The 24,972-nt window shown below is 46.1% G+C and overlaps 1 protein-coding gene across 2 annotated transcripts; it reads right to left on the bottom strand.

Moving 5' to 3' along the window:
- Nucleotides 1-1,177: 1,177 nt before the first annotated feature.
- DGAT2 (diacylglycerol O-acyltransferase 2) lies at nt 1,178-24,820 on the bottom strand. 2 transcript variants are annotated; one of them, XM_085300563.1, is made up of 8 exons: nt 24,683-24,820; nt 16,284-16,399; nt 15,104-15,211; nt 14,434-14,504; nt 7,612-7,816; nt 4,217-4,391; nt 3,451-3,653; nt 1,178-2,614 (listed from the first exon to the last, which is right to left on the bottom strand). In XM_085300563.1, the coding sequence occupies exons 1-8, from the start codon at nt 24,724-24,726 to the stop codon at nt 2,460-2,462; spliced, it is 1,077 nt and encodes a 358-aa protein (XP_085156689.1). In that variant the 5' UTR covers nt 24,727-24,820; the 3' UTR covers nt 1,178-2,459. The 2 variants fall into 2 exon arrangements, with proteins under 2 accessions (XP_085156689.1, XP_085156690.1); XM_085300564.1 differs by having other exon boundaries at nt 16,284-16,371; nt 24,687-24,782.
- Between the last annotated feature and the right edge of the window lie 152 nt (nt 24,821-24,972).

Raw genomic sequence — 24,972 nt, forward strand, 5'->3', positions numbered from 1 at the left:
TGCAACTAGTATGTCCTGGATTGGCCTCTTGGGTAAAAGATAAGATCAAAGGAAAAGCACCCTTTACAAGCTGGCAGTAAGTCAGTAGTAGGGAAAAAAAGTTCAGTGCCAACCTGATATTAGACCATAGCTAATGGGGCTAGGGTCCCCTGCTCCAGGAGATCTGAGCAGCTCTGACCCCATCAGCAGAAGGGATGATTATAGGACTTTCTTTAGCACAGCCCTTTGGAGGCATGGATCCTTATTTAGAAGATCTCCCTTCCTCCCCTGCTTTAGGGGATTTTGTTTGATAATTGAACACACTGCTTGGGGAAAGCTCTGCTGGGACTGACCTTCCAGCTTTGTGGGGAGGACTTAAAGCAGAGCACTCAAGGGCTTTGCTCCCAGAGCTATGGCTTTCCTTGCTACATGCTTCCAGCCAAGTCACTAGAAACTTGATATCTGCTAGCAGAAAATAGAAGATCAAATCAAAAAAAAATTTTTTTTTTGTGGGGGAGGGGGGGAAGTGAGAGGAAAGAAGAGGGGAAGAGTAACACATGAGGTTACAAGCAGGAGGCTTTGAAACACCCTTTGCCAAGCCCAGAAAGGCTTATGGGCAAGTTTGGCTTTCACTTTGAAAAATGGACATGTCAGCCTAGCAAGTTTAAGCCTGTGAAAGTCAGCCAACATTGCTGGACTGCTTATGTAAGCTGTAGCCACCCCCCAGGCCAACCCTGTAGGGAACAGGTTAAATGCTCACTTGTTACTAAGAGCCTGCATGAACTTCAGGGCTGCATGTGCTATTTCTGGAGTGTTTCACACCTCCAGCAAAACAGAGGCTGGAGGCTTACGCAGGAGCTGAACTGCATCTCCTCAGCTGAGGGGCTAAGGATGCAATCCCAGCTCCTCATCTGCAAAAATAAAGTTATTTGCCAAAAGGAGCAATAGRGCATGAACTTCTGGTATTGGCCCAGTAGAGGAGGCCCAGAAATGCAGGCTTCCTTAGCTCCTTACAAGCTTGCAGGCAAAGAAGCCCCTTAAATCACACAGATTTACTTAACTCGTCCAGGGTGTCCCATGCAGGGGAAGTGCAGAGCAGTTTCCTCCCTTTGAAAGCCAGGACACAGCTGCTATTACACAAACAACTGTAGCAACATGACCCTAGCTACATACCACTGAAGAGAGCAAACCAGCCCACTCRTTTTTGCTCCAGTTTATTTCTAGAAATTTGTACAAAAAAATGGTAATCTGTAATACAATATTCTATCAAATCTGACAGATGAACATTTGTCATTAGAGGCAAGATCTCAGGAATGTGAAGTACCATCCTCTTGCATGGAACAAAGGCACATTTTAGAGCTTGAAACACTCAACTGAACTGTTGAAAAGGCAGGTCAGACATGCAAGTAGTGCAATGTTTCAGGTTAATGCATAAACACACTGTACTCTGAAGAAATCTCACTATAAGCAATGTTCACAGCCACGTAAACATCTTTTTAAACACTTTAAAAAGTCACTCATTTTAGGACCTACGCATAAAAAGGCTATTCCTTTACATTCACTGGATGGAATATTTAAAAGCCTTCTTCAGGCAGGAGTTGCTCCTGGCTTTCCCCAAATGCTTTTGGGATCCAGTGGATTGACATGAACAGTCCCACTGCATTTACGCCTACAGGTAGCCTAAGGGTCTGCAACACTGGGGCCACCCAATTGCACATCTCTGTACTCCTCGAGCTTGTTTGAGTACTCTGGCTCTGAATGAGCCCACCACCTCCTGCTACACAACCCCGAGCAAGCAGCATCTAGGGACAGACCTGCTTATAAAGTGACATTAAAAACAAAAAGTGGGGTTACACAGCCACCAAAGTGTCCAATACACTGTACAAATCAAGGTCCATTGGACTCAGAAGTCCTTTGGTTTTCTGCACTGGGCACAGTAGGTGCCACACCTGGAGGCTCAGCAACCTGCTTGCATTGCCTGTGCTTTCAGAAGGGGCTTTTCCAGACCAGAAATGCCCTTGTGCTGTGTAAGCATTTATCAACATGGCTCTTCTGCAATATGCCTGTAATACTGCTGTTCTGGTCAAATCAGCCAGCTGCTTTTTGACTAAATTAAAAAAACARATGGATCCCACTTTCCCAGAATAGCTTGTGCTAAGGGGTACAATACTGTAGCCGTAGATATGTTTCTAATCCATTGCTGGCAATCYGACAGCATTATATAGCAGATTAAAGGCAATCGTTTCTCACATCCAAATCCTCACAGCAATAGGGTTGTGTTCTTTTGGATAGTAAGAAGTTTGTAATGGGATTTATCCAAAGCAAAGCCATTTTTATTTTTACAAGTGGTGTAACAATGTTTTAAACACTTCCTTTGAAGGACACATACATCCACATATGCTTTCAAATATATGATGACAGCTTGGACTCTTGGAGAGGATGTGTTGATTCTGAGAGAAGATGCTGCTAAGCCAGTCCCTTCAGTTGACTTCCAAGACCTCAGTCTCTGGCAGGCCAAACTTACTCTTGTACTTGTCAAAGAGTTTGATCAGAGAGTTCACRTACATGCTGTGATAGAAGTCTACTTCCCTCTGGGATGGATTATCAGTCTTTGGGATGGTGATGGGCTCTCCAACTGGCAAAAGGGAAAGATCTACATGTTAGGTTGTTTGTTCCTGTACATCTTGGAGGTCCGTCCTCTAGGGCCATGGTTGTGTGAGCTTAGCACATCTGCTCTGGCATAGGAYAGCTTACAGTTATAGCAGAGGTTTGTTTGATTCCCCAAAGTTTTGCTAGGCTCTGATCAGGCCTGAACCAGAACTGTCTTGCCAGCAATAGCAATTCCCAGAGCAGATGTGCCACTTYAGCTACACAAATGGCAGGAGGGTTTTGCTAGCACAGGTAGCCCCACTGTGTAGGAGGGTAGGGAAGTCTCATTTGCTTAGAGCTAGCAATAAATCCCTGCTTAGTAACAGGAGTGGAGACTAAGAGCTGCTGTTCTCACACAGTCTTCTATGCACACTGCAAARGCATGGCAAAGTACCTCTCCCTCCCCAAAAGACTTGCTGCTTGAGGATAGAAAATTTAAGACACATTTTAGGGTTGGCTCCAAGGCTCARGTGTCAGGCAGCACCACACAGCCAGTCCTAGGGGGTTGGTGGGGTCAGGCTGCTTCTAATTTAAGTTGTCTGAGATCAGAGAAGCTAGTAGCCACAGCATTTTGTCCCAAAAGAGCTCACACTGCTGTCCTGCAGAACTCTGCAGAATAAGACTAGAAGCTTGCAACTCTGAAAAACTATTCTAGCTTGCTCTCAGCTATGCTCCGAGGTTTTATATGGACGGGAGAAAACTGAGTTCTAGGCAAGAGTCCAAGACCAAGCTAAAGTGTAGATATGGCCTGGACTCAGGTATGCTACTAGCTGGAAAAGCCTAAAGMAGCACAGGGTACATATGTTTATACCAAGAACTTACCAACAGTAGTGATGGGCTTGGAGTAAGGTAGTAATCCCCACGTGTTGGAGGAGAAGAGGCCACGGCCGTGAAAGATGCATGGAGCAAAGCCAATATGTTTCTGAAACTTCTTTTGAACCCATCTTCCCCAAGAGCCCTCCTCGAAGATCACCTGCTTGTACACTTCATTCTCCCCAAATGAATAGACAGGAACCAAATCCGCACTAAAAAGATGGGAAGATGTTAGGACCCCATACCACTGGGCTGCAGTCAACACTACAGCACCAAACTCACTGCTGCACACTTTCAGACTGCACATTTGCAGTTTTTATCAGCTAGAGCTTTGTTTGCAGCATGAGGCACTGACAGCAAGTCAGYCAGACCTGGCAAGATACAGTAGATACACAAGCATTGTACTGACAACGAACTCATGAGACTATTTAGGAATTGCACATGCCTCCCGTAAGTTACCGCATCTGATCATTTGAAGGAGGTCTTGTTTCAGCTACGTTTCTTCGGATCACAGAGGCTATATTAGTGATATCACTAAAGAGATGAGTCACACCTGACTTTCCACTTGGGTCCAGCTGTCCTCAGCAGCTTCCTGCCACTGTCTGCTGTCCATGAGCAGAAAACAGACAGGTTCTTGTGCTCAAGACTTTGGGCACAAACCCATACAACACAAGACTGCAGAGGGGAGCATCCATCCAAGGAATAAGTTGCTTCAGGGACAAGAGCACCTTTCATGTGCTAGAAGTGCTGCCCTAGCTTAGAGATTGCCTCTTACCCATGCTGTAGAGCCAGTTTCACAAATCCTTTCCGGTTTTTCAGTGTCACGGAGTTCTTCCCTGGAGTACAGTTCAGGGACTCTGCTGCACCTCCCACCACGATGATGATAGCATTGCCACTGCCATTCTTGGACAAGATGTAGTCTATGCTGTCACGGTTCACAGGACATATACCTGTATACGTTAGGAGAGACACACAAGGGTCAAGCTACAAGACTGAGCTGCCTGGATAATCCTGAAGACACCAGCCACCTTTGGTGCAGAAAGTTCATGGCTTGATTGAGTAGAGCTGCCAAAATACCTTGTGACTGTGGAGGACAGGGAGGAATATTGTCCGGTAATCTGTTCTCTTAAGCAGAGATTTATAGCTGGACAGTGCTAGACTAAGCCATAAACTCCACCAGCTCTTAAGCAGTTTCCTTAATACATTAGAATTGCTGGTAACTTAACACTGATAAAGTAATTAGATTAAGCAAATTTTTTCTTCCACATTTAATAATGCCAAAGGCAATTGTTTAAGAAAGATCCTCTCTAAAAATAAACTTTGCAGTAGGTGCTGGATTAGCCTTAGGGTGAAAGCACTGTGCACATTTTGAGGGATGTGAAAACCAGATGAACAGTCCCCCATCAAAACCAAGTGGTGGAATAGGCCTCCTGTTCTCATAAGAATGCTTTAGTGAGGCAAAAAGAATAAATGGACAAGCCCTCCTGATAGATCTCTTATGGTCAGCTTCAAAAATCATTARTTTTTCTGAAATAGTGTCTCAAGCTCTTACATAGTTAGAACATGACCATCTGCTTTGCTTTCAAGAGAGGGAGAGATGTGTGGGACAGGGCACCGTGCTAAGTCCCTGCTCTGGGATGAGTACCTGGGAAGGTCTCTCACCATCTATCCCATACTGTTTGGGAACTGTACTACCAGTCACAGCACTTCAGGGCAGGCAGTGCATTGCAAAACTATTGCGCCCCTCTCCAGGGATCTCATTCGGCCAAATGAAAGAGACACCTCTTAATTTGAGCTCTGTTGCTCTAAAGATGCAAACAAGTGATTCTCTACTTCTGAAACTCATTGTTTTATCCTACAGTTATTGCTAGAGCTTGTGCATGTTTAAGTTTTTTGACCAGGATAAGCCAGGCAGAAGATAAGATGCCACCATTTATATTCCCATCCACATAACGTGTCTGAGCTGTGTTGAATACTTGAAATCAGAGCACCAGGAGGGGCAACACTACCCAGCTTAATTTTAGAAGCTGATTCTGCAGGTCTCATGGTAGTCATCACTTGAACCAAGAACTGAATGATGAATGGGCCACATGGAATTGCACAGTACAAGTATAAGCCCTTCACACATACCTTGAAACACTAGACACTGAAGTCACACCTAGTCCCAGTTCTGAGCCACAGGGGAGCAGCTTTAATTCTAGAGTTAAGCTTTTGAAGGAAAATAAATCCMAAACCCATTCCTTTGAACACAGCTACAATTCTCCCCGACCACATTTCCTTCAAAAGGCTTGCTTGCTCCTCAGTAGTTCTCCTCCTACATTCTCCCCAAAGCGCATTTCAACTATGCGGCCCTTGCCAACAGACCCACGGATTTGTTCCCAGCTATTTCACACTTGTTAGCTGGGCAAGATTACTGCTGCTCATGACAGTGAGCTTCAAAATCTCTCCTCCAGAAAATGCAACAAGGCAGGCAGACAAGTGGCTGTTGGGGCTTTTGAGCACATTTACAGTATACAGGATTTTTCTGGTCATCTCCCTGATCCTCAGAGGATCCCAGTTGTAGCTTACATCTCTAGTAGGCTATAAGAAAACAAGTTTGCCACATGCAGATTCAGTACATGCATCAGATGTAGTATTTACTAGAGTTTCACTTGAATGATTCATCCACAAGTCTCAAGGATTCRGGGAGCTATTAGCACTTCCAAAGTGATGTTAAAAATCATTGCAGTGGCACTCTTAGGCTCTGGTATAAGAAAAGYGAAGAGGAACGATCCTTTCATAAAGTTAGCTTTGCCCAGGAGATCACACCCAGTCTTGCTTGCTTACAAGTACAGAGGARGCAGAATTTCCTGCTGATTTAACTGTATGTGTCTGGGACAGCCAAGCTAGGCCTGTTAGCAGTGATGTTGCTGATGTCTACACTCACCTTCCTTCAAAAAAGGAGAGCTCRTTTTAGACAGCCACATGATTTTTCTACCAGCGATTTTGTACAGATTAAGTGTGACTTCCCCTGCTATCTTAATAAAAAAAAGCTGATGCTGCTTTGACTTCAGCAACACACGAACCAAGTKGAGAAGCACTGCTGCCTGGACAGCAGATTTCAACTTCTTGTGCACTGCTGTCCTGCAGGATTCTCAGACTGGTAGGAAACCAGACTTTAAATAGCAATTTTTGTCTGATGCAGAAGGATAACAGCTCATTTCAGACACTAGCCCTACTCTTGTGGGGTTCTTGGGCAGAGACAGACCTTTTCTGCATCTGATCTAGGTAGTTTTCCTCACTCCTCCAATTAAATTTCAGCAGTAGTCTGGATTTCACTGTTTCCCAGGTAAGTCAGAGCCAAGTACAGCTRCTCCTGTCCTCTCCCCAGCTAGGCATTTAGATTCAGCCATAAGGCTGTAATAAAATGCCTGCTTTAAAGTCATTTGGTGGCGAGTCTGCTCTGGGAGCAGCAAGCACAGTGCTACACAGCGGTCACGCCGAAACCCTGCAATATCCTAAGCTCTTCGCTTCTGGCAAGTGGCAAACTGCGGCCAGCTAAGGGAGGGCAAGCAGTGCAAGGTGGGCAAGCACAGCCAGGAGCCAAACCACGGTCAGCATCATCACTGTGAGGCTGCAGCTGTCCAGATTGTCCCAGAGGAAAAAAAAAGTCCTCATATGTTTGCCAGATAAAGGAGSACATAACCATTGTGCTGGAGGGAAGGGACAGGCTCACTCCATCTCCTGCCACTAGGATAAAGCCTAGCTATATGGCAAATCAGAATAACAAGACCCAGGAGCAGAGGTAGCCATGCTATTAAAGTTTCAGAGGCTAAAGAACCTTACCCCTTCATCTAGGGAGACTTCTTTGCTTACCAGCACCTCCCAATGTGAATTAGGACTTGCTTTGCATCTGCATCTTCATCTGCTACCACACTAGCCAGATATCCTTAATATGTCTTTGGATAAGAGTGTCCTCGAGTAAAGGACGAATGCAGAAGAGCAGTGGTCTCTGCAGCTCAAGTAAACCGCAGTTGTCACAGGAAATGAATAAGTGTTGAGAGCAATATTTGCCAGATGTTACCGGGGAGAAGTGGTTTTGAGGGCTTCTGCCAATTTTTGACTTCAAAGAGGGGAGACAGCTCAGAAAAAAGGGCATGGAGAGGAGAAGCAAAGTGCCTTTGCACTTACCGCCAGACATTAAATAGTCCCTCAAAATGGGCATCCTGAAGTTCCCAGCCAGTGTAGCAAGGTATGGTCGGATCCCAGGGAATTTCTGGCTGACTCCTGTGGCCTCTGTGCTAAAGTTGCAGAAGGCACCCAAGCCCATGATTCCATGTGGATGGTACCCAAAAATGTAATTCCTGGTGGTCAGCAGGTTGTGAGTCTTAACCAGCTAGGAAAGAAAGATGGAGTGAGCTCACAGGCAGGCAGACATTTTCAGGTAATGACTAGAACCAGAGGAGAGCAGAGCAAATCCTCAAGTCCCCAGGACAATTCTACTGCTGTGGTCTCTCTTCCCACCAGGGAGGAAAAACAAGAGAAGGGCTACGAGTATGGGCTACCTTAGATTTCAGAAGTTGCAGTAAAAGCTACCACTTAGGTTTTAGCTCCTAAAAACAAGGGGGAATAGAACACAGACTGATCTTAGATGTCAAGATGACTGTGACAGCCAAGCAGGAACAGGTTTTGGGTTTCAGCAGTCTGTCTTTTGTTTCCCTATTCTGCTCTCAAGGGTTTTCCTGCAARCCTCTTGCCCAGACCAAGTTCTTCATGGTTCTCTAACCACAGCAATGCCTGTCTCAGTATATTAGTAGCTCAAACTCTWGCAGGAGAGGAATTCAGTGTCCTGTAACAGGATCAAGCTTAATACCTGAAAACAGACCCAACAGCTAACTGGCTACCTGCAGGCCACCATCCAAGGGGGGGAACTGAGGGCTGGCTTTGGCAACAAATTTGCCAGATACAGTTCTCACCATCAGAAACTGGCCTGCCTTCCAGAACGTTTTGCTCTGCCTGGCCTCTCTCAGAAGACCAGCAGAATGCCTCAAGCCATCCATAGCAGTGCTTGGATTTCTGCAGGCCTTGCTTCAGGAGCAGTGACCATACTGATGGGAGGCTGTGCAGTTCCTAGCCAGCTCACCCATTTTTTCCACATGCCCTGCTTTTACCAGGGCCAGCTCTTTTTAAAACAACATTGTAACAGCAGTATCCCACGCATCACAGCATCTTGCCCAGGCAGCAGGGAAGTTCAGTCCCTCAGTAAGTCTACAACAGGRCTGATGCCTCATCTTGCACTTTAAAGCCCAGCAGAGAAATAAACCACCGACTAGCCTCACAGCAGCATTTCTTCAGTCAATGCAGAAGCAAAGATCTGTTTTTTTAAATGACATGTCATTAATACCAGTTCTTGCCAATAGATGTAATACTCCAGCAGTTATCAGATCAACAGCTGCACCATCATTAGATGCAAAATAGCTGTACCCCCCAGCCCCTAAAGTGCTTATTAAGAGGTCGTGATCTGTGTCAGCTCACATAGGAAGACATGCAGCTTTCCAAGATGTCACATCAGTATTACATACCCCACCATCTTGGCCAAAGAATACTTTGGCAGTAGCAAGCAACTCTGGTTTCAGCTACTTGTAGCATGGTTTAATAAAACCAATTGCAACATGCTGAAGCAGAGCACCCAGGAATTTGCTTCTCCCYTCTCTGCCCTCCCACCACTGCCCGTAGGCCAGACTGCAGCAGCTGTATTTATTTCAGAGACCGGCTGCAGTATAGGCATGACACAGCAGCACATTAAACAAGCTGACTGCTCCTCCCTGTATTTTCCTGCAGCTTTGAAGTCACATGGGGCTTCAGGAAGTGTGTGAAGATGCTTGTGACTGCAGCTGCCACAGCAGCTCTCTGCAGAGCCCCATGGCCTGTATCACAGCACTGAGCCATCCTTTCTCCCTCTTCCCTGTTTTGCCCAGTTAACAGCAGATGACTTTGCCTTCCAGCCCCAGGGTGAAAAAGCTCTTGCTCTGGTTGACCAGTTAGGACAAACAGCTCCCGGATGACAACTGTAAACCATTCTGCAGGAAAGACCAAGTGGAAAGAGAGCAATGGTACAATAAGTAATTTTCCCCTCAGTCTGKCAGCTCTTGTTTAGTGGTAGGAGAAACTGCAGCCTCAGTGGCTACAGACATATGGCTCAGTTGAATCAGTGTTGCGCCTGGCAGAGATTTTTCTTTAGAGCAGCTCTCAGAGCAGGGTGGAGGCTTATGGGCTTTGAGCCTGATCCTTCACCTACACCAAGCTCTGTTGCTTTAAAAAGAAGCTGGCTGAAATAAGGTGTTTGTCCTTGCTGCTCTGGAGCACCAGGTTCTTGTGAGCTGAGCTCAAAACCATGCATTTCTGCTCCAAGAGCAGCTGTACAGAAGACATGCTGTTCTCCTGTTGCCAGCCATGGCAAGCATCCAGCTCCAGCCCCTCAATCACATGCAAGGTCACCCACTTCCTATGTGGAGCCCATTGCTTGAATGCCTTGTATGAACCCGGGCCAAGCTACAGCCTTATTTTCCGTGGTCACCTTCCAAGACCTCCTGCTGCAGAGATGTAAGGTTACACTTCCCCTACATGCTGATACCCACCCATCCCAACTGCCCAAGCAGTCAGGGGTGCACAGGGAGCCAGGACCTGCATAGCCCACCCAGAACATCACAAACAGGACTACCTCCGAAGGAAGCCATCAGAACAACATTAGCAAGCACCAGACACTCAGTGAGACTCAGCTGATACAAAAGAGGCCGTATCTGTTTTTCCCTCTGAGATGTGAAAGTAGCTTCAAGCAGATTTAACTTCTTGAAAGTAGCTTCAAGCAGATTTAACTTCTTGAAAGCCTTTTCTAAGCAACCACAACTCACAACAGGGATTCATAGGCCTGAGAGTCAGTCTAGCATTTAGACAGATGCTTCTCTCCCACTCCCAGCAGTTTGTCCCTTGACAATGCTCTCGGCAGATTATGCCATGACAGTCACCTTCTGCGAACCCATCACCTGTACTATAGACAGCCCATATTCTGGGAAGCAAGTCTTCCTCCACCTAATTCAAGCCAGGGCAACCARGGATTTCTAGGCACCAGACAAGTTTGCTGTGCAGTATCTGCAAATGGTGCTCAGGTCCACTAATCCATAAACTCAGGGTCCAAGCTGCCATCACTGGAGACAGGCTGCCTTAACAGTTCCAAGTTTATTCTACAAGAGCTAGGAATTAAGGGCCTTAAGTACCTACTCCTAGGCTCAAGCCCAACACACAAGACTGAAGTTTGCCTTAGGAGGTTGATCACCCATTAATAGTTTTCTTGCACCTTGCTTTCAAGTGAATAGAGGTTGCCACTTGGCAAGCAACACTGAGCTGCTGTGTCTCCAGGAGCAGAAGAGGTTGCCTTATCAGGTTGGGCTAAAGAGTTGCTATAGCTATCATTTGATGACTGTAACTGTTCTAAACTTTCAACAGGTTTTTTCTTCCTCCAACAGGTTTTTTCTTCCTCCTTCAAAGTTTTCTCCAGACCCACAGACATCAGCTCCCTGAAATCCTGATGCTCCCATGAAGAGATACAGCAGCAGCAAGTCCTTCTTGCACACAACCAGATAATAGTGCTGAAACTGAACCTGGACCTCACTGCACTAACATACCTTTTCCCAGCTCCCRTGAGCTGTCTGAGATGGAACCCATTTCAGTAGCAGGTGCAAAGGTCCATCCATCTATTCTAGTCATAAAAACAGGCAGATTTCTTTAAACAGATGCAAACTGGCTGCAGAAGCAATAAAGCAGGTCAATTAATGTAAAACAGCTAGAGTTAATATTTGAGTGCCAAGCACACCCAGCAAACAGGAATTGCCAGCTTTGTTTGTATACACAGGAGGAGTAAACAGCACATTCAAGTGTGAAGAGGAGGAACTGTGAAGACRCTGCTTTTCATCACCAGGAGCCACCAAAGAACAGGATCAAAATAAAGTGTCTAAAAGTGTTCATGATCTTTTTGGCCTATGTACATGCTGAACAAACCAGTGACTGCAGAAACATGCAGGATCAAGGCTACAGTAGCCTGCGTACAAGCCTGTAGAACAACTGAACAAGTGCAGCCAGCTACATCACATCCAGCTGCACTAGGGAAAATCTACTCTCACCTTCTTCCAGCAATGCACACCAGCACCTGGAAACTCCTTCAGGCTCTGTGTTAGCAGTCCACCGCATTACCACATTGTAAGCAGAAACCTCCATTTTTATTCTGTAAATCATCTATAACAATAGCTTAAGGAAAGGCTTTTCCAGGAAGCCAGCCAAGCCAGAGTGCAAGACAAATATTGTAATGCAGTCACTTTCTTGCAACTGTTTCTACTCTGGAGAGCCAGCAACCAATCTTCAGCAGGAGAAGAAATAATAATAAAAAAACCTCACTGCATACATCTGACACATGCACACTGCCTTACATCACCAGTTAACCAAAGGTCTGTAGTCATTGCTATCTGAAGTGCTGTTGCCTGCTGGAGATAAGCAGTAGCAGTGTTCACATGCTCAGATGCTGATTTCTTCACCTGAAGACCTTTAGATTGCAGCACTCCCCACATTACATCCTCAGATTAAGAGGCTATGCCTAGGAGGCTGGCCAAGACTTGGCCTGCCTCCACAGCAGTGGGGTGGAATCAATACAGCCCTGTGCTCGTGCCAGTGAGAGGTTAGACCTTACTGGAGGTAACATCAACCTATCAGGAGGCTGATACTGGTGATATTTCAGTTCTGCCAGGTCCTGGCTACATCCAAGTTCTGAGCTCTCCAGCTTGCTGGGAGTAAGCCTTGGCCTTCAGAGTAAGTCAGCCACTGAAGAACGTGCCAAGAAGCATCCCCTCCTAAATACAGCTTGCAGTGCCAGTGCTTCTGCCCCTCACTGGACATGGGCTTCCTACTCCTGCATTCTGCAAAGCTGCTTCCCACTTATTTCCTGGAACAGGAATAAGATCTGGGCTAATAGTCCCAATGCAAACGGTACCTCTGTTGATATGTTTGCCGCTAACATAGCTGTACATGCAGTTTGCGAAAGCCAAGTTTAGCGTTACTTTGAAGTTCAGTATTACAAATGGCACAGGACAAGGTGCTGCAGATAACCCTGCTAGCAAACCATTAGCCAGGATGAGGCACCAAGCCCTTACGAGCTCTTACACAAGACTGTTCAGAATGCAGGCAAGGTGAATTTTGCAGACAGAAGATTTAACAAACAGTTGTCTCTAGACCAGTGCCTCCCAAGCCTGATCACGTTAGTAGTTTCTCACCCAAGGGATTCCACCACCCTTCACAAGTTCATGTAGTTCTGGATATTGGTACCACTCCCCACATCCTCATGCTTCATCCAGCAAGAGCAGCTCCGTGATTACAGACAGCTTCTGGCACCTCCCAGCCTTCTGCTCCCCGTTGCAGGTTTTAACAAACATGCAGCCAGCTGGCTATCTCTCCATAGATACAGGAGTGGTGCTCCAGTGGTCAGCCGTCATATCCTTTGCATCCCATTTACCAGTGGGCTCTACAAACTTTGGGCAACTCTATCCCGTAGTGACAAAGCAATTACAAGCAAAAGCAGCTCTTGCAAATGCATCACATGTACTAGTAAGTATTTACTTAAAATAACAGAAGTTCAGTTTATCTACCCCAGCCTCATTTCTAAACCTACTTTAAACAACCAATTGCTTGGCAGAGTTCTGTAACACCTGGAACGGATCTGACCTGCATGGCTGGTGAAGAGCATGTTTCCATAGATGTGTTAAATATGCCATCAAAGGAGCATTGATACCGGTGACCCTTCTGTATCAAGTCTAAGTGAAATCGTTCCATTTTAACCTTCAGCAGTATCAGGAAGACAGAATTTGTTCCAGTACTGAGGACTTGATGCTAGCAAACAAATCATTTAAGGCCTATCCTTAACCCCAGAGCACGCTCTTCTCTCCGTTAGCTTCGAGACCTGAACTGACCAGCCTTTGGTAGCCTGTGTAGCTGTAATATTTTTCCACATATGCCTACACTTACCAAGAATTGCCAGCATCATTAACAGCAGCAAGCATGTGACAAGATTTGTTCACCACCTTCACCCTGAGAGGGTAAACAACCTTGGAAAGGAAGAGCCTTGCTTGTACTGTTCTGGCTTCCTTCTGAAACTGGATTCTTGGCTTCCTTCTGAAATTAAACTAGTCTGTCCTAAGGTAGCCTATTAAAAGCTATTCTGAGGTCCTACTCTCCCCTTAGGAAGGAAAAACTGCCACCAGCTCTCATGTCTTATATAATGGTCCCTTCATCTGGGTGTCCTTCCAAAGAGGATTTGAGCTCCCTCCCAGCTGAATTTGCCCTCTGCTCCCTTCCAAGTCCTTCAGCTAGTTCTGCATTCCCTCGTGCAGCCTGGTAGCCACGTGCCATGGGAGTCTTGTCCTCAACACATTATAATTAAAGGGGGAAATTTAGCTTATTCAACTAAATAATTAAAACCAGTCCTATTGCCAGTGCTGGAAACTCCCTCATGTAGTTAAACTTAATAGTTATTTCACCATTCCCTAGGAAGTCATGGGGCTTTCAGTGCACTAGGTTCCTACTATCCCATTACCTTGCTGTCCTGTGGGAATAGCTAGAAGCCTGGCCAAAGTTGAGCTACATTTACAGGAGCAGAACAGAGGCAGGGCTAGACTGCTTCAGCATGTTCTAGCTGGAGATGTCAACAGGGCAGATTGCCTCAGGAAGTCTGAGGAAACAGCATTTTTTGCTCAAAAGCAGCATTTTTTTGCTAGTGACAATACTACCATCGTCAATGATGCATTTCAGGTTTCACAACCACGATGACTCCAAACAGGGGTAGTTGCTAATGCTAAATAACTGTCTTGCTTACAGTTCAGTACTGTGGGCAGAATAGTCCAAAATCATGTCCACAGGAGCTATTACAGATCAGTTTCCAAAACAGTTAGTCCCACTACATAAACTGTTACTTACCCTTATTGGAAAATAGTCTCTGAAATATCTCCATATAGCCCAGTTTCTGACCCACTGGGATCTTCTACCACCTGAAGAGAGGAAAAAAAATCACATTCTAAAAGCTATTTCCACACAGGTGCTTGCCAAGGAGCCCAGAGGACTTCAGATCAGATAGGCTGCCATCTTACTACTCGAGAGAAGTCAACAATTCCACTCCAAGGGAATGGGGCACCTACATCTTYTGCTGAGATCAGGTTAAGCTTTCAGTGCTCAGCACTTCAAAGTACTTGGACCAACTGTGCAAGGCCTGACTACAAATTCAGGCTGGGAGTCAGGCTCAGTGTCCTGTTGTGGTAGGGTACAGTTCAAGCTAGCAACAGCTCAATGTTAACACTAGATTTGTCCTTAGGKGAAGGATGGTCAAGACAGACCCTAGGCTGTACAAATCCATTGCTACAGACCAGCAATGGCAAGATACCATAAATGTCATCTTGCCTTGCCCTCAGTTTCAGTAGGATCTGCAGGCACTCCTTGTGCCTAGGGCTGACATTTGTCTGCTTCACTGAATGATGCTCTCGATTCAGCCAAGGAGTCCCACTGAGATGGGAAGTTTCCCATTACAAGTAAGTACCTCTTTATCCAAATGTAGGGACACTTAAAAAGCAATGATCTGGTCCAGAACATTTACCTTTCTTTGGTGTATTCCAGTCAAATACCAGCCAGGCTAAATATAGAGCAGCAATCACCCAGCAGTCTGTGCACAGTATGTACATGAGGATTAAAGTGCAAGCAACACCTGGATAAGTCCAAGAAAAACACGATGGTATCAGATTTTGATCTGCAGAGGACATTTACACTGGCATTAAGAACCCTTTGCCTTTTGACCCTTCCATACTTAAGTCATCATCTCAACGTGATGTCATTAATCTTCAATTAAACTGGATTTAGCTAAGAGTTCTTATGTAGAACTGAGACAGCTTCCTCCAAATCTTCCCAGTACCTGTACCCCCTCTCTGTGGTTTCTCCAGGTAGGAGAGCTGTCTCACCAGGCAAGTAACACTTCATCAGCACCAAGACTTGCAGTGACTAGCACCATGGGGGTTTCTTCCTCAATAACATGCATCTGCGGCATCACACCAGCAGTCCTATCAAKTTGCTAGAGATCCCACCCACAAGTGATATTTCTGTTTTAGCACAAAATAAATTGGAAAGGAAAAGACTTGCTTGATTTTGACTGCARTCAGCATGCTTGTCCTGTTTAATTATGATTTTTAAATTTTTAATTATGATACCATTGAACAGAAAAGCATGAAGCTTCATATGAARGCAGTGCCTGGAGATGAACAATATCTGCTGTTTTACTAGGTTTACACCAAAAYACTTCATATGCCTGTCTCTGGTGCCTCTTGGCGGGGGGGGGGGGGGGGGGGGGGGGGGGGGGAAGGACACCAAGTCAAGAAGGCCCTACTGTTGAGGTAAGTTGCATTAGTTACTAGCTGCTTCCAAGAAATTTCTTCCCTGAACATTCATATTAAAGAGTCAGATCAGAGACTTCCCAATGCTTCAGTCAGACTTGGCAGTATGRTGGAACACAACACAGACAGAAAGTGAACAGCAGTAGGTCATCCCATAACTTCTATGATTGTCCAGATCCAAGTAAAATAATTTCTTACTAAGATATCAAACCATGTAAGTCATGTAAGTGTGCTTTACAATATCCATACCCTTGAGGAGATACCCTATTGCCATTCATGTACAATAATTAGCTTTTACATAGGTGCTGTTTTCCAGAGTTAACATTTTTGCATTAAAATTCTAGGGGAATTTTAAGGCAGGAAAGCTTTCTTTCAAACCAAAGTTTTACTTACCCATGATGAGGAAAGTGAGAACCCATTGCAGCACAGAGATGATCTGGAGTTGTTTCTCTACTTTAGATTTCGATAGCCAGAACAAATCCTGCAGAGCAGAGAGAATGCTTGAACCTGTACCTAAGGACAAAATAGTCAAGTTACACTTAGGGAGTGAGTGCAGATGCTGCCTTTACAGGTGAATTAAGCTTGCACAATAGACTTTCAAACAGGATTTTTAAATCAATGTGCATGCAGCTTGCTTTTAGAGCAAGACTTATCCAAAGCTAGCTAGGGAGTTCAAGCATCCTGGAAGGAGAAGCACTTCAGTCTGCAAACATCCAGTTGCATTAGGGGTACTGAGTAACCTGAGTTCACGGCTAAGCCACCCTCTGATTCACGTTACCAAAGAAGTGCAGGGAACATTGTTCAGGTCACACAACTAAGACTTCTTTTAACTGAGCACTGAGGACACCCTGTAGCTCCCGTAAAAGCCAGTCACTCTTGCACAGTAGAGCCAGTCCTAACACATACTCCTGTTTCAAACTGTCACTTCCTGGAAATAGTCTTTGATAAGAGGAAAACCCATGGTTTCACCATGAATAGACAAGGTCCCAAGCGACCAGCAAACATGCACCAGGCTGTGGTCTAAGCTTACTCATCTGCCCTTCACTAAGCTTGTTGCACAACTCCTATRTATGTGTTCAAGGGAAGTGTTGTACTCCAGATTGCACAGAACATCTCAAAGGCAGATTGAGCAACGTCTTAAGACCCCTGGGATGCACAGTTCAAAGGGTAAGGAAAGCACGATATTTCTAAAGCAGTACATAGAGTGGAAGTAGTTGAAAGCCACTATTTTAGAAGGCTAAAGCTATTCAAATGGGAAAACCTGAGTAACAAACTGAACTGAAAGACTAGATTTCTATATGAGTAACCACCCACCGTAGCATTTGCCAATATGCCAGACAACCTACAGGAAGAAGCATTTGCGAGTAGGTTTTATTTCGTTTCTCTTCATTACTTTGTTTCATGAGTACTATAATTTCTGGCTAAAATGCAAATCAAGCTGCTGGCCTATGAAGAGCCAGAAGGTGTATTTACATATTTCCCTTTCTGTTTAAGGGTTAGCCTGTTATTAGAAGGGACATGATCTTGCTATAGAGCTATTTGATGAATGGGTTCAGTCCTCGCTAGTGATGGCACATCTTGTCAACACTAACAACATACTTAAGCCTACACATGGTACCTCCATGAACTGAGGAGATACAGCACCTCTTCTTAGGATAAGGGTGAGAATTGAGGTCAGGACTGATTTTTTTTTTTTTTTACCAGATAGTTTTTGAGGGGGACAGTTAGATTAGACAGGGCAGTGCAAGGTGGCAGTTAGTGGCCAAGGTCATGTGGCAGAGTTGTACTGCGCAGGTCCAAGTCCCACTTCATGCTGGTCTGCAGAGCTGCCCTTCTCCCTCCAGGTCAAGGCTCCTGCTAATTCTCAGTCCCTACAGCTGCAATGCACAGCCTTACTCAACCAAACAGCAAGAAATTCATCCTGCTTCCTCTCACAACTTCCCACATATACAATCAGGGCAACAACTGCATTAGCACAGGACAATTTTTCTGATCCAATCATGTAGCCCTGTCATTGACAGGTTTGAAGTTGCTCTTCCTACTCAGATGATGTCCTTCATGCATCTTGATGAAAAAGCACATTAGTGCATCAAGTCTTCAGGAAAGCAACCTTGAAAGCTTTGTAACCAATACAGCACCCTCACATTTGAGGGAGCCAACTGTCTCCTGCAGTGACTTCTCTGTCTTTCTTGGGTGATGTTCAGCCAGAGAAGTGATGACAACCTAGCCAGCCCCTTCCTTGTCACTGTGCATAGAGATCTCTGTTAGTCTAGACTTCTAGCAAAATGAGGAATTTCCTCTAGCAGTACTAGCTACAGTATCAACTGGAAAGTCAGATGGAAGTACAGTGCCTTTTGAGCACAAGTTACATGGTTTCAAGCTAGGGCTGACAACTACATGCCTTCCCAGTCATTTCTGCTAGTAAAGGGAATCAGAAGTGAGATACACAGCAAGCTTCAGCTCAGTTTTAGAGCCAGCTCACCCAAGCACAGCCAGAGCCCTATGTTAACTTATGCTTCCACTGACCTCAGCATCAAGCAAGCTTCACTGCTGCATCTCTAGAGTTCCATCTCAGGAACTGGGAAAACTGTTTTCTTCTCCGGATTAGGTGAGGGACACTGCCACCAACACCTTTCTCTTTAAAGTGCACCTGGGAGTGCTGCTGGATGACAAGTTGACTACAAGCCACCAATGTGCCCTTGTGGCCAAGAAAGCCAATGGTCTCCTGGGGTGCATTAGGAAGAGTGTTGCCAGCAGGTGGAGGGAGGTGATCCTGCCCCTCTACTCAGCCCTGGTGAGGCCTCATCTCRAGTCCTGTGTCCAGTTCTGGGCTCCCCAGGACAACAGAGACATGGAGCTACTGGAGAGAGTCCAGCGTAGGGCTACAAAGATGATCCGCGGGCTGGAGCACCTGCCCTGTGAGGAACRGCTGCGAGAKCTGGGCCTGTTYAGCCTGGGGAAGAGAAGAGTGAGGGGGGATCTTCTCAATGTGTACAAGTACCTGAAGGGAGGGTATCAAGGGGACGGGGACAACTTCTTTTCAGTTGTCCCATGTAACAGGACAAGAGGCAATGGGCAGAAATTGAAGCACGGGAAGTTCTGCCTGACCGTGAGGRGGAATTTCTTCCCTGTGAGAGTGACAGAGCCCTGGACCAGGTTGCCCAGAGAGGTGGTGGAGTCTTCTTCTGTGGAGATCTTCAAGGCCTGCCTGGATGCAGCCCTGTCTACCATGCTCTAGGTGCCCCTGCTGAGCACAGGGGTTGAACTAGCTGATCTCCAGAGGTTCCTTCCAGCCTTACAGATTCTATGATTTGTAGCTTTGTAAGTCTGATGAGGTTTGGCCAGCCTGCTTCCAAGAAGGCAAAGTGAACTTTTCCAACAAGGAGCTGGGTAGGCAGGAGTTCATTAAGTACCCCAGACAGACCAGGTTTTGGTGAAGGATACAACATTTCATTACAGTGACCAATCTTAATTGGTAAACTGAAGTCTACATCTCTAATTCATAGTTTGAAATGGTGGCTGGACAGGTTGCCTGACATCTGGCCTTAGTCAAGTAGTGCCAATACCAAAAAAGCCAGTAGATACCATAGGCTAACATTAACATTTATGCCTTAGTAAGGAATTAAGAGGTTCCCAGCCTGTTCTGAGTTTGCTTTTCGCTATATCAGACAATTAACATCCTGTGTATTCAGCCCTCATGAAGGCCTTGCCACCTGTTTCCCCTTCAGCTGTGGCAGCCAAGATGAACTTGGGAAAGACACTATGCTGTGGAGAACTTGGCTGGTTACTGGTAACATGAGGTAGAAGAGCTTGCAGGTTAGTAGACTTGTGTTTCCAGGACTTAGCCACAGTAGAATAATTCAACACTAGTATTTGAGTTCTTGTTATTAAAGGAACCCCCTTCCTTTTCAGAGTTCAACTTTTGGTCTACACTAAGCGTTAGTCATCTGTTAAAAACCTCAGAGTTAAGCATAGGAGAGTCAACGTCTAATTCTGGGGAAAACCTATTAGCCTAATAGCCAAGTTTAAATAAGGCCTGTTAGACATACCCATAATCAACTTGTCAAGGCAGAAGGATACCGACTACCCAGGCCTTTGGTGTCCATTTTTATCAGACTCTTCCCAAGGGCTGACGTTTAATCCTGGAGAAACACAATCACCCATCTTCTACTGGTGATGGCAACAGTTGCTTGTGTCCTGGCCCACCCTGCCCAAGCTCTGGAGTGTTTGCCAGCTGCTGTTATGGTCACATGTTCCAGAATGGGACAACCTAGCCATCTGGAGTCACATTCTTAGCATCACACATCTATGCAATAGAGATCCTAGCAACAGTTTTTGTAGTCTAATAGGAGACACTGAACTCCTCAACTCACATGATGGCTTATGTTCTTGAGTGCTGAACTAGAGCTAGCCAAAATGGGAGAACCATTATTCACCTAGCACTCAAATGCACTATGGCAAGGATAATGTCATACTAATATCCCCTTCTCCTTACCTTGTGGTAAGGTCTCTCATACCAAGCCTGCAACCAGCAGAGCTTCTGATAGTGCCAAGGGTGAARAGCAGCACTTGTAGGACCAAATGCTTCCTAAAGGCTTCTTCAGACCAGCTGTGAAGCAACAGGCTCTGCTGCAGGTCTAAACACAGCAGTTAAGATGCTCCCTGCAGCACACCATGGATGGCTCCAATGATGCTACTTGGTTAGATGGCCAAAAAGTGACACTCCAGAGTAGACCTCACTGCTGCCCAGGTGTAGCAGCCATACTCAGCCTTCCAGGGAAGCTCAGTGATCTTAGCCAGCTGCCTCCCACCTGGTGATGAGCTTAGTGTACTTTTGCCATTTAATACCAGCATTCCATGAGAATCAGGTGCAGGAGATTCTTATGGAGGTCCTAAGTCACTGAAATAATTGATCAAATTATCTGACTCATGCATGCAGTATGGACACAGCTAGGAACAGGTCATGGTGCACAACCAGCACAATTTATTTCAGATGAAGTGATTAGACACCATGATTTATCTAGGCAGGGAGGCAGACCTAAACATCCTAAGAGAGGAAATAAACAGGACTTCAGATTGGGCAACAAAAGGCTCAGGTCACAGCATCTAATTAAGCAACAGCCAAAGAGTTTGCTGTGAGGAAGTGYAAGTGCTAGAGGTAATTAAAATACACTGAAAGCTTGTTAAAGCTTGTTAAAGCCAAACTTCATCTGCTACCTTACCATGACAATTAGCACATTTACTCTTAGCCAAGAATTACATTGCATTGCACAGCTTATTTAGATGAAAAACAAATTTGATTCTTTAATACAGCTGAGCCCCTCTAGAGTACAAAGTGCAGATGAATGTGCCAAGCCACATCTTTGAAAGCGAAGATGATTTTTGATATGACAGCCAAACTATATTAGATAAACAGACCAATACTAGTTCTACTAATATAGTTCTGAGGACTCAGCAACCTATTCAAGAGAAGGAKTCTGCAGAACAAACTACTATATTAAATGTGTGATATCTGTAAAACAAGTAAGTTATTCTATGTCTAGGCTTCCTCAGATGCTCCAACTCCAGTACACAAGCTCACTCCATTTTCAGCTTTGTTTGGGTATTAGATAGTGAACCATTAGCTACAAAAGAGCAAATTAGCAGTGATGGTGGGCATATAGTTATACTGCCCTGTGTACAGCAGTATGACATTCTGCTTATGCCCCAGGAGACTGCATAATAATCCTGTATTATCTGCAGTAAAGAATATCTCTGACTGGAGGTCAACAGCGTAGTTAACAGGGGTATGTGATAGCAGCCCCATTAGAAAGAAGTGGGATTTTGCACAAGTTCATCCTCTGTGATGTTTAGCCCATTGCAAGTCTGTCTACTAGCAGCGCTGAACTCAAACCTTCTGTCTTCACAGTCACAGCTGTATGCAGAGTACAGTTAGGTAACCCATGAGCATTAACTCACCCACCCAGACATCCCAGACCAGCCAGCAATTTTAGATTCATTCACTGTGGTTCAGGCAGCTCTGAGCCTAATAACCAGTTCCAGCTGTTCCTGGAGATCCTAAACACAACGGCAAGGTCTCATATTGGCACAGAGTGCCAATATAGGCAAGGACCATTCTACTACACCTGTGCCTAGGGGAAGAAGTGGAAGAGCTCAGTCCAAAGGAAGTCCATATCTCATGTCCTGAACAGTTTTGTCAAGAGGGCACCCTGCAACATGGGTAGCAGTGATGCCATACTCAAGAGKGCAACAGGTCAGCCATCCTCTTCCCCCCCCCCCCCCAAGGCAGGAGGCTGAATTCTAGGTGCTACATATAAGACTGAATCCAAGGTGAAGCTGAATGAAGTTGCCTAGTTTGCTCATCCACTTCCTTCCTCGTCCCAAAGTACTCTATAGTTTTGTTCCACACTGCTGATGTTCGGTATTGCTCTAGAGCTTGTAGCTATAGTCCAGCCACAGCAAAGAGGTCAAGAGAGTTTTCCAGCATACACACAGYGATGGGTGGAGAGGCAGACACCAGAGCCCAGGTTTTTGAAAGAATCACCTGACTTTTGTGCTTGGCCACATGCAGAACACTGTCCTATGCACAAACACTGCAACAAAGCCACATGGCAGGCAAGCAAGGAGAYTGAATGATGAAATGGACTATTCAAAGTCTTCTCCCTCAGAAGTCAGGCCTTTGCAAAGGCAGCATGCACAGAAGAGACTRTCATGGAGGCAGAGCAAAACCACTAGACTTTATTCTAACACTAGACTCTGAKGGAAGTTATCTATTCAGAGGTCCAGCTTGTAGTCCTGTTCCTCTCACCACCACCCCCACATTACTATAAGGCATTTCATCAATCTAGTAGTTCCATCCCCTAAAACTACAGCAGCAGGGCAGTAAACTCAGCTGAGAAAGAGCTGTTTGGATCAGCTGCAACAAATCTGCAACCCAACTGAGATGCAACCAAGCAGAACCTGAGGTCCTGTGTGCTAACTACTGCACCACATCACCTCTTCTTTTGAGCTGCAAGTTCCACTTATCTGTCCCTAAAGGCCAGGATGACTCAAAGGTCCTCTGCCCAGCACCTCACTCCTGGTAGGCTTTGAAGGTGTTCCTGCATTTTGTTACCCATGACAGGTTGCAGAGCTGTGAGCAGTTTGCCCCCTCAAGAGGGGTCACACTGCTCAGCTATGCAGTTGGTAGATGCTGCAGTTACCAAGGCAATGCCTCTGTCTCTGCAGGCAGAAGGCACGCAGAAATGAATAAGRAAACACAAATATCACTGGAGGACCCCCATGAGGTGCCTCAAAGGAAAACTGACCTGAAGAKAATTAAGATAGCTTGCGCTAAGCGGGATTAGCTAGAGATGAGGCCAATCACTGTCCCTAAACCACACTCTATTTTGAATTATGCACGTGTCCTAGATCCATCATTAACATGCTAGCTCAGACTGGGTGGCCAGAGGTCTCAGGTCAGCCCTACATATTTTATAGGCCCATGAATGATTTAGCCTATCCTTGGTCTGTAGTTCACTCTCGACTGAACAGTTTGCACGCTGCTAATTCAAACATTGTATGAACATGCTAAACTGCTCTAAGGGCCAGAGCTCAGTRTAGGAAACTTGTGGACCTCTTTCAAAAAGTTCATGACTGATCYTACAATCAGGCCAGCTGGCAAAGATCCCTAGTACTGGCAAATGCCACCTTTTCCTAACAGAGATACCCACCAGCAGCTCTACCTGCAGGACTGGAGAAAGCAGCAGCTCAGGGGATACATTAACCAGGTTCAGGTCCTCTTAGCTCTGATAACGATTTGCTTATTAACAAACCATTTTACAGGTTTCTTCATCTGACAAAGAACTACCTGTTTGCTCTTTTGGGGCACAAAGTCTTTTGCACCACAGGCATAGCACTCACTCAAGGACCTCTGTGAGGTAGAGGGTAAGTAGTTGCCCAAGTGCATTTTCACGCAAAGCCTCCACTGTTTGCAAGTCCTCCTGACACATCTCTAGACGAGCATCCTTGCTGGAAGAATACAAGGCTCTAGCAARCAAAATATTTACACTTGCTGAATTTATTTCTGCTAAATTGCCAGCGCTGCATTTACAAACATGCAAAGCAGCTGCAGCTCGGGGTTTCCCATACTGTCTCTCCGGGGACTACAGCCCTAACCTGCATGTTTCAGCCTGTAGGAGGAAGCGTTCAATAGCTCTGCCCATAACAGGGTGTCGGCAGCTAAAAGCCAACCTGCTCCTCTCACCAGGGAAGTGCCTCACCAGGCAGAAGGTCTAAAAAGCAGAGCTTCAGCTGTACTTTCCAGCACAAAACCCACATTTTTCAAAGTGAATCCTCAGCTTCCCTTTATGAAGGAAACAAGATACTTTTCCCCCTCCCCCCCCCCTTTTTTTTCCTGGTTTTGATGTCAGCATAAGGACCACAGCATTATAAAACCAGGCAGGACTCGCTGCTGCGAACAGTGCACGCTGTGCCGATAAAAAGCCATGACGCTTTCCTTCCCSCTGCCGCGAAGCGCAGGATGCACCGCTGCATTTCGCCAGCCTGCAGGCACCCTTAGGTCAAGCAGCCCCCCCAGCCCCAGCGAACCAGCCCGACTTCCCAAAACATGCCGGAAAAAAGAAAATGCTCGCCACATCGCAACCCTGCACATGCAAACAGAAGCAAACCGGGGTGGGAAGAGGAAATAAAAATAAATGAAGCAGAGCTTTTTTAGAGGAAGGCTCTTGCCGCTCTCCTGCGCCTTGCAAAGCAGGCGCTGAAGCTGCCACTTCGCGTCCCCCCACCCCCAGGTACCTCGCAGCACCCCCGAGTAGGCGGCGATGATGGTCTTCATCGCGGCGGGGCACCTAGCGCCCGGGCCGGGCCATGGGGCAGAGCCCGGCTCCGCAGCCCCGCTCCGGCGAGTGGGGCAGGTACCGGCCGCGCGGCCCTATATAGCGCCGGGAGGTGGAGAAGGAGGAGGARGAAGAGGGAGGAGGAGGAGGAGGAGGAGGGCGGGCAGGACGCCTGGGCCCCGCCGCCCCCCTCCCCTCCCTCCGCGGCCCTTGGCAAGTTCCCCCCTCCCTTGGATGCGGCTCGC

Source organism: Rhea americana, unplaced genomic scaffold (genome assembly GCF_003343005.1).
Source record: "Rhea americana isolate MKP2758 unplaced genomic scaffold, rheAme1 scaffold_165, whole genome shotgun sequence".
In the NCBI taxonomy this organism is placed as follows: domain Eukaryota; kingdom Metazoa; phylum Chordata; class Aves; order Rheiformes; family Rheidae; genus Rhea; species Rhea americana.